This window comes from Trematomus bernacchii, unplaced genomic scaffold, assembly GCF_902827165.1.
Source record: "Trematomus bernacchii unplaced genomic scaffold, fTreBer1.1, whole genome shotgun sequence".
NCBI lineage: Eukaryota > Metazoa > Chordata > Actinopteri > Perciformes > Nototheniidae > Trematomus > Trematomus bernacchii.
The window spans coordinates 156601-173079 of NW_022987582.1; the positions used below are offsets into that span (position 1 = coordinate 156601).

Consider the following 16479-nt stretch of genomic DNA (forward strand, 5'->3'; position numbering starts at 1 on the left):
ATGTTTTTTTAAGTCAAAAGGTATTAAACACACACAGGTCCAGTAACAGGTACTACAGCACCGTCCTAATACTAGGATGGGTTAAATGCAGACACTAAATATCACTGTGTGTGTGGTGCTGTGTATATGTGTGACCATTAAAAGGGAGTTCATACAAATCATCCATTTCCATTTTCAGGTATTGTTTATTGGCAGTACTGCATTCGTGTACACGGAGCGCTTCCACTCAGCCCTTGAAAGAGCAGACCACGAGGAATACCTATTTTCAGGTAGTTAGGTTGATTAAAGCTACTAAAACTATTTCGTATCCATGGAAAAATAATTTTGATTGTAGTACAAAATGTAAAAGATACAAAACTAAACTTTTAATAACTGGTAAAAAATAACTAATTATACACCCAGGCTTTATGAGTGTCCTATGCTCGGTGTGATTGGAGCCTGGATTGAACATCTACAGTAAATAAACAAATAACTACTAAAAGGACATATATATATAATATCGCTAAAGTTAAAGCACCGTTTGAAATACATCCAGAAGGCAACGTTTCTTTTCTTTTAGAAACCAGCAGATGTTGTCCTAGTTAGATGACCTAGCACCAATTATCACATGGCAGTTTCATAAGAGTATACATACAAAAGACTACTCACTGTGACAGAATAAAACAAAGAACTGACAAACATGACTCACATAGATACCCAAAACTGTCCATGCTCACCACTCACACATAACACAATACATAAAACATGTTTTTGCACATTCAAGGTCCGTAAAGTAAACTATCCATCCAAACTGTCTCCACATGACTGATGGTGCACCGTTGTTTTGTAAAAAAAAATCCTCACTGTCCCCATGGATCTTAGTCTTTTTAACTTTTACTAAAAGAGGTCCAGGTATTTAATCTAGGGACAAGTCATGAATGAGGAATCCTGGTGTCCCTCTGAAGAAGTCCCTGCATCACTCACGCAGGGTGTTGATGGATGCACAGATCTTGAGAGCGGGGCCGAGCTTAATATTCATGGTGGAGATGAGATGGTCCTCTCGCAGCAGCATCAGAGCCTGCCCGTCTATTTCCTGTGATAGAAAGTGTGCGGCCAACTCTTCACAGCCTGGACACAATCACACAGGAAGTATAGGATCAGTACAAAGAAGAGGCATGGCTAGGGCATACAAAACTGTAGTCTAAAAAGAACAAACACAAACCTTGAAGTGAAGAGATAAACCTGCAGACTTCCTCCACACTCCACTGCCCAGGAGTCGCAGAGAGGAAGTTAGCCCCCTCTAGTGGGAGGCTCCCAGGAGCCGAGCTGTCAGACGGAGGAGCACTGCGCTCGGCTCTGGAGCAGGAGTGTGAGGAGCTTGGGGACAGCGAAAGAGAATCGTCCTCGTCCTCTTCACCGTCGCTGGACAAGTCCTCCGAGCGACTGGATTCTGAGTGAAACTACAATGAAAAGAGCGGACAAACAAAAGAAGAGGTTCATTCAGAGAGTAAGCTGCATTTGTGGATAATGCCACTGCATGATATATAAAGCATAAGGCCGCCATTGTTCAAGAAATTCCATATACTATCAATACTGTCTGATTTCCCTACTGACTTTGCCAATGGGGACAATTCCCTATCGCTCTACAAAAAGGTATCAAACTTTTCAAAGACAGAGGAGGAAATACTGCAACGAACTGAACTATTTTCAGCAGGTTATCAGTACACATTTATCAGATCTCAGCAGTGGCAGCGGTATGTGTGACTCAAAAATAAACGCCAGTGCGTGTCATTTAATTCAAAAAATGTTTGCTCATTAACAGGTTTTTAATAGGTCATGGACAACAGTGTAAATATAACCAAAAGTGTTTTTAGATTCACTTGCAATACTTGGTAACTTAATTCATTGCTGGTTTTGTTATTTTCATGCAATTCTTTAACAATGATGAAAATAAGAATATCAGCGGTCTCATCCTTTACAGATCTTACCTTAACAGGTAGATGCCTGCTTGATAATTGATCACAGTTGATATTAGAGCTGCTCCTGCGCGGCGGGCCCCTTCTCCTCGAAGCGCTCTCAGATGGGGGGGGTGGTGGAGGCAGTCCTCCGCCACTCCTCCCTCTGCTTGTCTTGAAGTGTTGGCTGCAGCTCACATTATACCTGTGGATCCAGGAGCACAGTCAAAACTCTGTAAGACATTTTTAGATGTTTGTCCTTTTGTAGCTTTTACTTAAGCGGCTTCCCCTGGTATAGATGTTGGCTATGTTAAACTATCATTGATGTAAAGCACAGTGGAGTTTTTGTAGGAATGAAGACATTACCAAACATCAAACCAACATAACAACAAAAATGGTAAGTAAAAATAAATCCTACCTCTTTGCACAAGTATTTGAACAGAACCTCTTTGATCCTTTGAACTGGCTGGCTGGGGCGAGGCTTCCACAGTACTCACACTTTAACACTGCAGAGAAGAGATACAACTCGGTTACACATTTTGAAAATACTGATGATGCACTTCATGCTATCATGTCTAATTCTTTAATTTAATTTATTCCATCACTTACATGGAGGTCCATTCTCTGAGCGACCAACCAGGACAAAATCTCTGTCTTTGAGAAGTCCAGCAACCTGTCACATCAAACACAAGCCAGGAAGTAAGGAAACCATGTCAGAAAATAGTGTATAGTGCATGTATTTCAAATAGAAGATCTGATTTAAAGTGAAATCTATGTTTTCAGAGCAGTGCACACTTACGGGGAAGGGCTCAGCTCCCTCCTGGATGACAAAGCCCTCGATGAGGTGGGTGAGGACTTGAGGTTTGACCACAGCTTGGGGAACAGGCGCTCTGTCTTTGTCCCCGTGCCCGACTCTTGACAAGGGCAGAGGCAAGGACAGGGTGGGAGGACATGAGAAGGCAGCTGCTGCAGGAGGAGCTAGCGAGGATTGAATTAAACAGGGAAAATGATGAGCGTTCAACCTGATTTATAGACTTAGTTACACTTTTTAGGATTGCTCCTAATGCTATATGCTTGAATTGGAGATGAAAACCAGACATACCCGAGTCCTTTGTTGGGGCAGGGGATAACGGAGGAGCAGCATCTTTCATGGGTGGAGAGTTAAAAGATTCTGTCGCCATGTCATTTGATGCATCACAGTCAGATTTTCTCTTCAAAGAGCCAATCGCAGGCTTTATCTAATGATGGGGGGGGGGGTTACAATTTATAGCACAAGGAGAGTTAATACAATGATATGGACTGATTCAATGATTAACAATCCAATATGATAGATGCAAATTGAAAATGTATCAGCTTGGCTTTATAATGACATTTCGATGGCATGTCTTTCACAATTTCTGTTCTATTACTGGTAAAGCCCAACATTACTATTTTTATCAAATTGTAGTTGCTTTTTGCAGTTGAAATAAATGTTACTGTTTGTGTTAAATGAAACCAAACCAAAGAAGTGTCAGTGTCGCAAAAGTACGTCCTTTCATTGGTGGATCTTACCATAGTGCTGTTGTTGACATTCCCAGCAGGCGTACTCTCCTGGGCCATGCTGCATCGGGCCTGTGCCAGGGCCACAGCCTGGGCGTTTCCTGCTAAGCCCTGCCTGGCTCCCACAAGCTGCACAGGGATGTGTGGAGGGTTGTGACTGTTGTGAGGTGGTGCTGGGAGGATGTGATGTGGGTGTCGAGGAGACATCTGCACAGGTAAGCGATGTCCCTGAACTGTCTTGGGCTGGATTGGCACTGGTCCTTTTTCTGCAGGAGTGCAGGCCTGCTGTAGGGGCTGCACCACCAGAGTCTGCGTGTTAATGTTGGCTTTCTGGGTTACTGTGCCGATAGAGTAACCTTGGGTGGTGGTAGGAACATTTGAGGTGGGCACCAGGATCATGGGGGTGGCAGAAGAGGACAGGAGGAGTTGGGAGAGAGGGAGTGCTTGGGAGGAGGTGGAGGAAGGAGCCACAGAAGCAGCAGGAGTACCGGCCTTTAAATGCATAGCAGTGGTCTGCTGAGCAAAGTTGGTTTTGGCCATGTGTTGCTGATGCTGTGGTTGCACTTGCTGCAGCTGAACTGTCTGGGCAAAAGTCTGCTGCTGCTGCTGACTGAAAGCTACATCTTTCCTCTCCGGAAGCTCACACTTGACAGCAACTCCTCTGTGAGTGGAGGCGCAGTGTAGGGCTAGATTCTGCACCTGTAAGATAAAGAAAGGAGAAAATTGTATTTGAGAAAAGTGGCAGGGTTGTGCTTGGTGGTGTTAAATAGCACTCCCATGACAAGTCATGCCTCTGAAAATACACTTTACAGGTACAGTGGGTAAAGGTGCTCAAACCTGGTCATTGTCCGACTGGGCAGGAGCAACTTCATGCTGCTGCTGCTGTTGTTGTTGTGGTTGTTGTTGTTGTTGTTGTTGTTGCTGCTGCTGCTGCTGCTGCTGCTGCTGCTGCTGTTGGGGCTGTGTCTGGGCAACTGTGGCTACAGTAGCTGTCGCAGTACCACCAGGCATGAAGATGAGCTGAGAGGCGAGAGGAGCCCTGAGAGAGCGATTGACCTATTCAAAGAGCAAAAGAGATTGTTAACCTTGTCAAATATGCATTCATTTAATAGTGATTACTCAAAAATGGACACAGCGCAGACAATTTTTTAACTCACCCTCAGATACATCTGTCCTTGACCTGAGTTTCCACCCAGCAGCACTGACTGGTTGAGAGTTGTTGTCGTTGTTGTTGTTGCGGAAGTGGCCGGGCCGTGGGGACGGGGATTAGTCACGTTTCCTCCTGCAGATGTGGTACTTAGGTTGACCTGGTAGGACAAGAACAAAATTAGACATGTTTATCAAACCTAACTTAATATTCCAAAAAAACTCTGTATGTATTTATAAATGCAAGCCACTTACAACGAAACTTACAGAGGTGTTTGCCTGCGACATGCTGTTACTTGGGGTGTTGGACTGACGACTGGCTGCAAGTGTCGCCTGGTTCAATGAGATACATAATGTTATTCTTCTGGTTATCATGCATTTGTACTGATTTCCTTTATATGTAATAATTCGGGTTACCTGTTGCACGGCGGCCAAGTTGTGGAGTTGGGCACTGTTAATCTGCTGCTGCAGCATGAGCTGCTGGAAGTACTGAGCTGCATTTGGCTGTCTTTGCAGTGCTTGGAGAGCCTAAACAAACAAACATACACACAGACACAGAGATATAAGATGTATACTAAACAGAAGTATTTATTACATTTATATATTGTTTTTAATTCAAGACAACAAACATGTTTCTTTTCATCAAACATAGTAAGACGTGTTTCACACCTGCACAGCCTGCCTCTCATATAGAGACATGTGGGCTATCTGGGGCGCACGAGAGTTCCCGGTTGTCTGTGGATTTCCATTGGTGGTGCCCGTGTTTTGGTCTTCACCTGCATCCATTGTTGCTACTCAAAACACAGAAGCAACTCATTAAAAGTGAGCAAAAATATTTGTACTAAATAAGTGTCTGTATTAATATCAGAATTTGCCTGGTTGCAATATAACAAACATATAAGATTTTAGCATTAACCATAGTTAAACATGCAATTGTTGGGGGGCACATAAATAAATGCCCATATTAAAACTTGAATCATTCTTATTCAATTCAATAGCTTTATTAGCATGACCATAATTACATACAGGATTGCTAAAGCTCTGTATAGTTGCAACATCCATACATAAATACATATTTGAAACAAACTGCTATATTCTGAACAGAAGCAAGAACAACTTGTATTTATTTATTTTTAACTAAAAAGTGAACTGCTTACTGACTCAGTATGTTTCAAATGTCTTACAGTCAGTGTTGACATCAAACAGAACAGTCCTCCAGAGAGCTGCTGCAGTAACGTTTCACCCTCATAATAACCAGCACTCGGATTGTTTTTATTCAGGGTTACTGAAGTTCTTCTTTCCGAGGACCCCTGTCTAACAGTTTTTTAACTGATAACGAGATTGCCAGACGTTACTACTATGCCATTGGTAGTCACACAAATTAGCATGTAGGTATTTTCATTAGAAAACGAGCTGTCAACATGATAAATGAGTGCGAGATAAAGAACAACATGGAGGAAAGCTCAAAACACCAAGAAAGGAGCTAGCCAGCTGTTGCTAACTACAATGGACTTTACAAGTTAGCCTATCCATCTCTTAGCAAAAGTCTGACATACCGTAAATAAAACACACATATCCGGGTTAGAACAAAAACCGAGTGCATAAATAATAAATGTAGTTGGAAAGCAATTAGTTTGGTGCAAAGAAGTAAAGCTGCAGCGTTAGTTTACCATAAGCTAGATAGGCTAACTAACTAGCAAAACTAGCTTCTCAATGCAGCAGAAAGCTAGCACTAACTGGCTATCATCATTCCAAAAGTCAAAGATTAGTGTTTTCCAGCGTGCTTGTGTGTTTACCTCTCCTTGGTATTCCTGTTCTTTTCACACTTTTATGCCCATGAGTTTATTTTTGCAATCTTGGTTTTAACTGCATTCAACGATCGCTAGTTTTTGCCTCCAACGAAACCCCGCCCCTCACAGTCCTTTTCTTTTTCTTCTTTGTGTGGTGGTGGATAAATCAAACGTCACCTAAAGCATACTGCCACCACATGTACCGGCGGCTGTAGAGCTCATAAACACACAATAACAAGCACAGTGATTACATGGATTCATTACACAACTATAAGAGTTATGAGTGTTGTAAGAATTACTCAGATGCTTTACTTAAGTATAAGTACAAAGGTATTAGCATACAAAATGTACAAGTAAAAGTAGTCATTATGCACTATGTCCCATCTAAGAATAATATGAAGTACACAATTATTATGAGCTAAATGTACTTTAAGCATCAAATGTAAAAGTACTCTTTATGCAGAATGGATCTTTACAAAGTTTCTTATTATACTGATTATTATATGATCCTGCTTTTATACTTGTAAGAGCATTACACTTTTTGATGTGGACCAAATTTTGATTTTTAAATTGCTGTGTAGATGTGTAGTACAGTACTGCATTATACTACATTAGCATATTTGCATATTTATAAAGTAAAAAGTAACTGTTTATGTACTAAAAAGTTCAATATTTGCCTGAAATGTGGTGAAGTAAAAGTATAAAGTAGCATTAAATGGAAATACTCAAGTAAAGTACAAATATGCCTAAAAAGTACCTAAGTACAATATTTGAGTAAATGTTCTTCGTTACTTTCCACTCCTGGTTATAATCATAGACTGTGAAGGTTAAAATACTTCCATGAGGATTTCCCCAAAATAATACCCAAACAAAACAATTCTCGCAATATGGTGTTCACCAAAACATCTGCCAAAAGAAGATCTGTAATCAAAACGCTACTCAACTTTAGCAATTAAAAACTTAAACACGAGGTCCATTAAAATATAAACTAATAAAAAAAGATCTGTGCATGAAATGTTTTTATTAAAACATTTTACATTCATTACATCTCCAGAGGTGAGTGCACTTGGGTGTGTACTTACTTCACCACTACAAGGGGCACACATAAGCTACTTTCATTTTTGGTGAAATGAAGAAACAAACAGAAAGCTTGGTGGTTTGAAATCATGCTTGAACCAAAACAGCTTTATGTTAATCTTGAGGTTGGTAATTTCACTACATCCACAGGAGTGACCATTTCCACCAGACTTCACCAAACTAAGCAAAAAAAAGGCTAATAAACACAAAAAAGCAAATCATGAAAAAATAAACAAAATCCAACAAACAAACTCTCACTCATTCACAATAATATAGTAAGTTAATTCACAACTGAAACTTTAACATCATTTCGACATAACTAACCTATCATTTTATCCTCAGAGCTGTAACATTTTTACAACCATAAAAAAACTTGAATAAAGAAGGTGTATAGAAAATGCTTACATTGCAGATCTATCCTCCTAAAATATTGTTGTCGTTGTTAGTGTTTGTGCATTTGCCGTTAACCAAACATACGTTTCCTAATTAAATATCTTGCGAGTATGAATATTGTTCCTTTACTGCAAATGTTATATTACTATGAAAATACAAGTAGATATAAACCATACTTTTTTCAAATCATACATTATGAAAAGCAGAATTCATAACCTTCCAAATATCCATCACTGTGTAGTAGCATTAACAGGCCTACAATAGTGATTTAAGATACAATTCACTGATAAATTAGCAGGATGCATTGCTTCAAACACCAAACTTGTAAGTTTAACACATCAACTTAACTAAATTGTTGACCTTTCTGATAAAAATGGAAGATGTAAGTCAGCCTAGATGTCAGTCAGAAAGCTGGAAATACTGAACATGTTAGGTACACATTAGCAATGATGTGGTATATTTTCGCCAAAATGTGCAAGAAAAGAAAATGCCAAACTAAAACTCAAATTCAGTCAAGCTATGGTTTCTGCAGTGATTTCTACCTCTTAAGCAAGGGTGTGAGCATAGTAACAGAACTAAACATTAAACACTTGCATTCTCATATTACTTTTAAAACACAAAAACAAACTGATTAAAGCCAAATGACACAAGCAAAAGCACTTGTTTTGTAACCTGCAACTGTCAGTGCAGAACCATGACGCATAAAAAAACAGCTTGCTGCAACCTGCACCAACTTCGAACAACAATCATTAGCTAAGCGGGAAAAGATGAGCAATATGTAATTGAGTTCAAATCAGAAACCCGAATTCTTAACTTCTCCCTTTTGTGCCAAATTTCCATTGAAGAGTTAATCTTTATTGTCACTTTGTAATCTTGGATGAATCATTCATTTGTTTGACAGCAAACAGCTGAATGAAATGCATGGGGAAGTAAGAGCAGACATGTATGTCCGCCCAATTAATAACATGCCCTCCTAAGTGACAAGCAGATCACACTGTAGTTGCCTTAGGCACAGGTTTGGAATACAAGCAAAGTGTTGACAGGTCCTAACCTAAACCAGCACAAGAGAAAACAAGACTTGTGTCTACCAACAACCTGAAACTTGAGAAAAAGTACGCCGTGTCACATAGTGAACATGTCTGTCCCATTCCTGACATATGGAGGTCACATAGGCAGTAAGTAGTCGTCTCGCTCCTCTGGCTCCTCTTCTAAAGGCTCTGTTGCCACTCCTCTGTAAGCGGGGGCTTCCTCACGATTTTGTGACCGGCACACAAAGTCACAACCATCCTGTATGGGGGGGTAAAGTTTATGAATTAAAACAAAATAAGTCACATGAGCCTGATCTTTTAAAAAGGGAACATTTGCCACATTTTATATGGATTTTCAATAGGTGGTGAGGGTAAATGAAGTCGATTGAAGAAACACGTTTCTCAACATGCTTAATTGATTGGGAAATCCACGTTTGCAACTGCAACTACGTCATTTGACATGAATGCTACGTAGTTGGACGCAAGGAAGAACTGCATGCTATTTCAGTTTGGATTTCTTGTCTCTGTCTCCGTCCAGACAGGGAGCACGAATGCACTTAAGGCCGCTTTGAAATATAACATCCATTTTCCCCTTGCAATGCAGACTGGCTATGTTACTGACAGATGAATGTGCAAAGGATGTTATAGACAAGGATATATTTAACAGTGTTTTGGGTGACTAGGATATTCAGCCAAATGTATTCTAGCTGGAGTATACGTCCATAGCAATGCAGCCAAAAGACACCGGAGCTATGTCTGCATTAGCTGTTAGACAAGGATATAGCCTGCAAAGCTGTACAGGCAAAGGATACCTGAACGCAATGCATTCTTGGACATGTAGGCACATAAATATTCTCTCAGTCAATATAACACACAGTAAGAAATGTGTTGCTTCAATTGACTTCAAACTCCCCATAAAAAGGTGGCAAACTTTCCTTTTAATTACGTTATGTATCAATCATAGTAGGCTTACCGCTGTCATATTGCCAACCTCCAGCCAAAAAGCATAATTTGGGAATTGCTCCATTCCTTTGGCTCCAACAATCAGTCGCTGGTAGAGAAATCCTCCGAGGAGATACACAGAAAGAAGACAGAAACCACTGGAAGAAGAGAGGGCCTATAATTACTATTCATTCATAATATTACATGCTTTGACATTAGGGTTTTGTGTCATTACAGAGTGTATTTACGCACATGATGAGTATTATGGAGCCAGTGCTGAGGTGGGACTCAAGAGAGGGGCACACTGCACTGGAGTCCAGCTCAAACAGGTAGAAACAGTCCTGCGTCCTCTGCCTGACTTCCAGCACCACCTTCATCTGGTCCTGGGTGTGAGATGGTAAAAGACACACAAAGGTAAATAGCCTACAAGTCTCACACAATAAAAAAAAAAAGAGAAATGGAGCATAACATTAGGCAATTTTCAGACCAATTGGTAGCGCTGTGTGAGAAACGCAGCCACTCTTCATTTCAGTAAGACAAAGGGTACTGCAGCAGTTGTAAAACGCTGTGCCATAGCATTATAAGTCTGTGTGGAGTATGTGTTTATGTCTTCCTTGATCATGTATCCAATGGATACCTAATAAATAGCCACCCCGATCCCGGCATTTGTGTTTTAAACATAGTGCAAAGCATTTCTCACATATCTGGTGATGTACAAATTTGCATTTTTTTTACCGAACTTATTCCCCTGTTACAAGAGATCATGATCATGGCTTTTCTCATTTCCTTGGAGCAGTGGCCATCATAGCTTTCACCATTTCTGTAGAACAACATCACCCAGTCACCTGCAAGGGCAGCAAAGTGTCAAAACAGAGAATGCAGACCTAAATCACCCAAATAAATATGGTTTATCCCATGAGTAAACAAATCTTAAGCATTTTTTGGTCATATGCTCATATATTGTGTCAAACACAGTGGCGGCTCCAGAGTATTTTTGTTGGGTAATCTATGGTAGGGCTAACCCATACAGTGGTGGGGCTCAAATCAGTATTTGCAATGTAATTACATACACGCTATATCGCCACTAGCGATTGACAGTGAAACGCCACGCGTGAGGTTTAGATTATTTCCCTGTCTCAATCCAAATTGAACTGTATGAAATAAAAAGGCACATTTGTCTTGTAGTAAATAAAAAGGGCGACCTGGAGCCAATCCTGCAATTTCCCCACAGGCGAAAGAGTTGACATGCTGAAGACCCAACCCCTGCAGGGGGGTCTGGGGGATTTCCCCCCAGGAGATTTTTTGAAATACTAACATAAAATACACATTCTGGTACTGTCTTGAGAAGAAAAATAAATACATCTATTACTACACATTTAAAAAAATGATTACCATTTTAGTTTTTGGTTACTTTGTTCTGAAAGCTGAACCTGCTGCTCCTCACAGAGAGAAGAGGGAAGAGGCTGTGTGAATTACATTACATTGTGGATAAGGGTGGATAGCCCCCATTGTTCTGTGTGTCAAAATGAAAGACAGCCCACACACCTATCAATCATCAAACCGTGGGGTCTTATTTCATTACGTGTTGATTTCTATCAACACGTAATGTTGTATCGATGTATATAGAGATGTACTACATCAAAAGTATTCTCCGTCGGGACTTCCTGTAACAACACCACGCCCTTATCGTGATTCTGATTGGCCAGAAGACATTATCAAAGATGTTTTATTGAGAAGACGATCACTACGTGACAAAAGTTTTCAAAACCGTTTCTAGTCTTCGGTATTTCCGGCTACTGAAATCAATCTTACTAACTGCTGTCTGTGCAATTTACTCCGCGCGAGTTGGCGGACTTTATTTAGCTTACTTTAACATCATTTTTCGTGGTGGGGCTAAGGTGGGGCTAAGCAATTTCTTGGTATGGCTGTAGCCTACCCCAGCCATACCCTGGCGCCGCCACTGGTCAAACATAATGCAATTGTCCAACCTTCCAATTCACAAATGGTTAACATTTACACAGAGTCAGGGTAAATAAGGGTGTAATTATTATGTTTTGGGACTTACTTCCTCCAATGGCCTGTGTTGCATTATACATGCCAATCACTGTCGGTTTATTTTCCATCTTCTTGGTTTCGAACTGAACAACTCCAGCTCCTTGAATCCCCCCCACGTCCCCGCACAACTGGAACACGTATGTGTAACTCTCAGTTCCATTATTGGTCACTGCTGTAAAGCTGTCAATATGAGAAAACATTTAATAAACAATTAATAACATCTCAAACGGATAAATCAGTCCAAATGTTTCTAACATGATTGGTTTGCATATTCAAGAAGTTAAATGTTTGATTGATTACAGGCAATCCAACAAATATAAAAAGTCATATTGATGTTGCTTGATGTGTCGGTTTACAGTTGAGTCACTTCTTACTTTTTATGGGCGAGTGGCTCTAGTCGATTGAGGACTTCCCGTTCTGAGGCAGACTCTGTTAACAGTTTACAGTTCTTTGTGCCATCAGTGGCGTAGACCCCACTGCCACAGAGCACCAGCTGAACCACCAGGGTCCACACCAGGAAGGGCCCTCCATCGTGACTGTACACCACCTGGCAGATGTCCACATGAGAGAAATTATTGACATTTGTTTGACAGCGGGTGGCTGTGGCTCAGTGGGTAGTGTGCTGGACTTCAAATCAGGGAATAACAAGTTCGAGTCCCACAGTCAGCATGTCGTTGTGTCCCTGGGCAAGACACTTCACCTCAAATTGCTCCTGTGGGGATTGTCCACAGTACTGAATGTATGTAAGTCGCTTTGGATAAAGCGTCTAACAAATGACATGTAATGTAATGTTATTATTCATTTGAAATAAGCTTTAGATAATATAAAATCTGAAAAAATGGAAACTCGAACGTATGTTGCCATGCTTTATACTATAATACAGTAACATTATACTATAAATAGCAGTTTATTTAGTCAATTGACAGAAGATTGATAGGCAACCTTTTGAGAATCAGATGAAACATTTCAAGTTATTCTTCAATTATATTTGCAAAAGTATACTGCACGTATTTGTCATACCTTATATTTGACTGACGTTTACACTGTTTGTGTAATAGTGCAAACTATTTGAATATATTATCGTGGGTTCTGGGAAATTATAATAGCTATGTTACACGGTTTTAAAAAGACTGAAAATAATCCGGTGAACTACTTGGTTGGCATGGTCATTTATTTGTTTCCTGGACAAAAAACCAACACGGAAGGAACTTGTTGTTTAATCCTGGACAACAACTCCCTGTAGTATAGGAACAGTATAAACTGAATTTGGTAATTAGGTTGTAAATCGACCTATTTTAGATAACGTCATGTGCATGCAAAATGTCTGTTGATGTGCGCATGAGGCAAAAACTTTTCAGAGGAAACACAGTCCGTTACAAAGATGCCTCCAAAAATAAACAAAGTTTAAGTTGTGGCTACAAAGTGCACCTACCTTCATGACTTCTTCTACTGTAAACAAGCGGGCACAGCTTCTTTGTTAGTTACAGCTTTGTTTAAACATGTAGCCAACGTTGATGAGCTTCCTCTCGCTAACGTCGCTTCCTGGTTCACTTAATAAAGCTGCTGTGTTGTTATTCAGAAAAGAATAAAGTAAATATGCATGAACTCATCACATCTAAAAGGAACGTTTTTAGCTGCACGCTTTTTCTTTCCTCGATATTAAACGCGCTTGTTCTAAAAAATGTGTGAAAGAAGGGCATCCAAGAGGCTAACGAGGTATACACAGCAGTAGTGCGGAAGTGAAACTAAACACACGCGCACATGTGACCGTGCAAATGAAGCGCGACCAATGAGCTGCGGCTGATTCCTGCTCACACCCACATCAGCTGACAGCAGACAGACACACAGAGCTGGGAACGGGAAGATGCAATGGCATGATGTCTGTGCAGTTAGCATGGTATCAGTCAACGCTGCACAAACCATTACAAATAACCCTCATGTAATAAATTGCATCTCCATATTATGGAAGCCAATATGCTACTTTATTATGTAAATTTGAAAAGGAAATTGTAATTCCAAAATAGCATGACAATCTATCTATCTATATCTTTCTACCATATACATTTTACATACATACAACCTGCATTGTTTTTACAAGACTTTAACCTGCACTAAAATGTGCACACTTATGTAAATATAGTTGACAATCCAAATATGTATATGTCCATTCAACTGCTCAACGTTTTATTGTTTTATTGTGATATCTTGTTTCAGCAGTTACTTTATCACTTTATTTTGTAATTTTAGTATTATTATTTGTATTTGTATTGTATTTTATCTTAATGTTTTACCTTGTTTGAATCCTGTTTTTCACCCCGACCCTGTTGCTGCTATAAACGCCTGAATTTCCTCACAGGGATAAATAAAGTTCAATCTTATCTTATCTTATCTATCTATCTATCTATATATCTGTGATATATCTATCTATCTATCTATCTATCTATCTATCTATCTATCCAGTGGCGTTTTTATATGTACAAAAGTGGTGGGGCACAAAAAACTTAGATGTCTATATATAAGCTTCTGCAGTGACGTGCAGTGAGGTTCATGGCTGGTGAGGCACTGGCACTGACTCTTCAGGTTTACAAATATTATATTTTGACCTAAACCAAAATATAATATTATTTTCAAAAGCTTTTTTTGTCTGATGCTTCGATTAATTTTAAACAGACAGTTCAACAAAAGGATACCCAAAAAATGTAATTTTATCATTTAAATATTGAATTGTTCTCTCTTAGTAAGATCCCATTGTCAATAAAATGGCGGTCTTACCTTGACTTGAAGATGAAGTCCATTTGCCTATCCTTCTGGACAAACATTTCTATTACTTTTTTGTAAAAGTCCTCCTTATGTTCTTGTAGTTTCAAAAGTCTATCATAAATCTAATCCATAGATTTATGATAAAAAAATTATAAAAGTAGGGTAGACATGTGGATGTTATCCGGCTAATCAAAACGTGCATTTATCTAACAGGTACGTTTCCCACAGATCTTATTTCGAGCGATTTTCTAAAATCCTCTGGAGAAATCTCATTGCTTTTTTGTGCTTACTTCCTGGTTTTAGGACGCGCCACTGCAGCTCTCTCGTCTCCTATTCAAGCACCACACTTTTCGCGGCACACGTACTTACAGCCAATCAGCTCTGAATGATTTGAGATGACGTATGGTGGGGATGGTAACTCCGTGCCCCTCTGGTCATTATTTTTTTGCCACACACATTACATTACAAAATACTCTGAGCATGCGCAGTGAAGTTTTTACAGTCACCGTTCACTTCACAGCAAGAGGAAGGGGCATAATCAGGTTTTGTCCCACATGGCTCTAAACAGCTCAATAGGCACACACTGTGACTGTAGACACACTAATTAGAAGAACACAGACTAAAACAGCAATGTACAGACGAATCAGATGATTAAACATGATCTTAAAATATATTTTATATATTTTTTTATTTATTTTTTTGCATTTTTGTAATCATTATTTGTAATACTTTCTGCTGACACTAGGTGGGGCTGTGCCCCACCTGCCCCTAATGACCAGTCGCCACTGTATCTATCTATCTATCTATCTATCTATCTATCTATCTATCTAGTATGTAATTCATACTGTTGCATGGTCTTTATGCAAATATTTGACTAAATCCAAAATAAATCCAGCACTATACACAAAAGTGAGATAAACTTAAAGTGGACCTATCATGCTATATTTGAATAATATAGTGTAGGACCATACCTATATAAGGCATATTTATACTTTTTTTTTTCAAAATACCAAACAGATCATGCATTTTAGCCATGCCTCATTTCGCTCAATTTGAAAAATGTTAGCTCTGTTTTTGCAAGGGCTGATTCAGTGAGAACAGCACCATCTAGAGGCCTGGCATATGTACTACAGCGTCTCCAGCGCTTTCGAACGACAATGCCGTGGTTGTCTCCTCCTGATTGGTGGAGTTGGCCCAATAGCCGTAGCGCCACTGTCCTGACATCAGGACAGTGTTCAAATCTGGATCAGTTTTTATCAGATCCGTTGCAGCCCCTTTTTTAGAGATTTGGGTATGGAGGAAAATAGAGAGGGTTGTGTTTTCTGACACTTGGTGAGTTCCCTGGAACACCGGGGACACATATTCATGTATAAAAGACGTACAAAAGTGCATTTTGCATGATAGGTCCCCTTTAATGAACAGGTAAGAAAATAACAAAGCTATTAATATTTCTTGGGGGAACACAAGTATTTGTACCAAAACGTCAGGAAGTCACTCCAATAGATTGTCTGGGAATCATGATTGTCTGATCAAAGATCTTGTTCTATTCAAGCGGTAGATGTTGAAATATCTCTCTGGATAACAGGAAATATTTACCTGACGGTGGGGATACAGTTCCAGTCAGAGGATAACCAGTCAGCAGTGTTCTCTGACTATCAATGTCTGTACACAATTCCAGGCCAATCCAATGAATGGACTTTGAGATATTTCAGTCTGGACCAAAGTGTATTTTCATTTACTTTTTTAATGTGCAGCATCTAAACATTGCAACAAGTATTTTGTTATCTATAGTCTGTGCCTAAACGTTTCAAACTA

At 39.7% G+C, this 16479-nt stretch overlaps 2 protein-coding genes across 3 annotated transcripts; both read right to left on the reverse strand.

The window, feature by feature from the left end:
• Positions 1 to 160: 160 nt before the first annotated feature.
• phc1 (polyhomeotic homolog 1) lies at positions 161 to 6540 on the reverse strand. Of its 2 annotated transcripts, none has more exons than XM_034127437.1 (14): positions 6416 to 6540; positions 5289 to 5410; positions 5037 to 5147; positions 4887 to 4952; positions 4631 to 4780; positions 4311 to 4529; positions 3486 to 4172; positions 3037 to 3172; positions 2734 to 2912; positions 2544 to 2607; positions 2353 to 2440; positions 1968 to 2139; positions 1202 to 1439; positions 161 to 1107 (listed from the first exon to the last, which is right to left on the reverse strand). In XM_034127437.1, the coding sequence occupies exons 2-14, from the start codon at positions 5403 to 5405 to the stop codon at positions 956 to 958; spliced, it is 2379 nt and encodes a 792-aa protein (XP_033983328.1). In that variant the 5' UTR covers positions 5406 to 5410; positions 6416 to 6540; the 3' UTR covers positions 161 to 955. The 2 variants fall into 2 exon arrangements, with proteins under 2 accessions (XP_033983328.1, XP_033983326.1); XM_034127435.1 differs by having other exon boundaries at positions 4875 to 4952.
• An 871-nt stretch (positions 6541 to 7411) lies between these two features.
• Positions 7412 to 13649, reverse strand: m6pr (mannose-6-phosphate receptor (cation dependent)). Its single transcript, XM_034127439.1, has 7 exons — positions 13337 to 13649; positions 12279 to 12451; positions 11915 to 12084; positions 10585 to 10694; positions 10102 to 10232; positions 9881 to 10007; positions 7412 to 9166 (listed from the first exon to the last, which is right to left on the reverse strand). The coding sequence occupies exons 1-7, from the start codon at positions 13340 to 13342 to the stop codon at positions 9044 to 9046; spliced, it is 840 nt and encodes a 279-aa protein (XP_033983330.1). The 5' UTR covers positions 13343 to 13649; the 3' UTR covers positions 7412 to 9043.
• Between the last annotated feature and the right edge of the window lie 2830 nt (positions 13650 to 16479).

Excerpts from the sequence above, each read along its gene's own strand:
- phc1 (XM_034127435.1), bottom strand. The coding sequence starts at position 5,405 with ATGGATGCAGGTGAAGACCAAAACACGGGCACCACCAATGGAAATCCA. Across the intron at positions 4,781-4,874 it reads ACACCTCTGTAAGTTTCGTT|GTCAACCTAAGTACCACATC; the intron begins GTAAGTGGCTTG and ends TTGTCCTACCAG. Across the intron at positions 4,173-4,310 it reads CCCAGTCGGACAATGACCAG|GTGCAGAATCTAGCCCTACA; the intron begins GTTTGAGCACCT and ends TTTATCTTACAG.
- m6pr (XM_034127439.1), bottom strand. Across the intron at positions 10,695-11,914 it reads AACACAGGCCATTGGAGGAA|GTGACTGGGTGATGTTGTTC; the intron begins GTAAGTCCCAAA and ends CTGCCCTTGCAG. Across the intron at positions 9,167-9,880 it reads AGGTTGGCAATATGACAGCG|GATGGTTGTGACTTTGTGTG; the intron begins GTAAGCCTACTA and ends CCCCCCATACAG.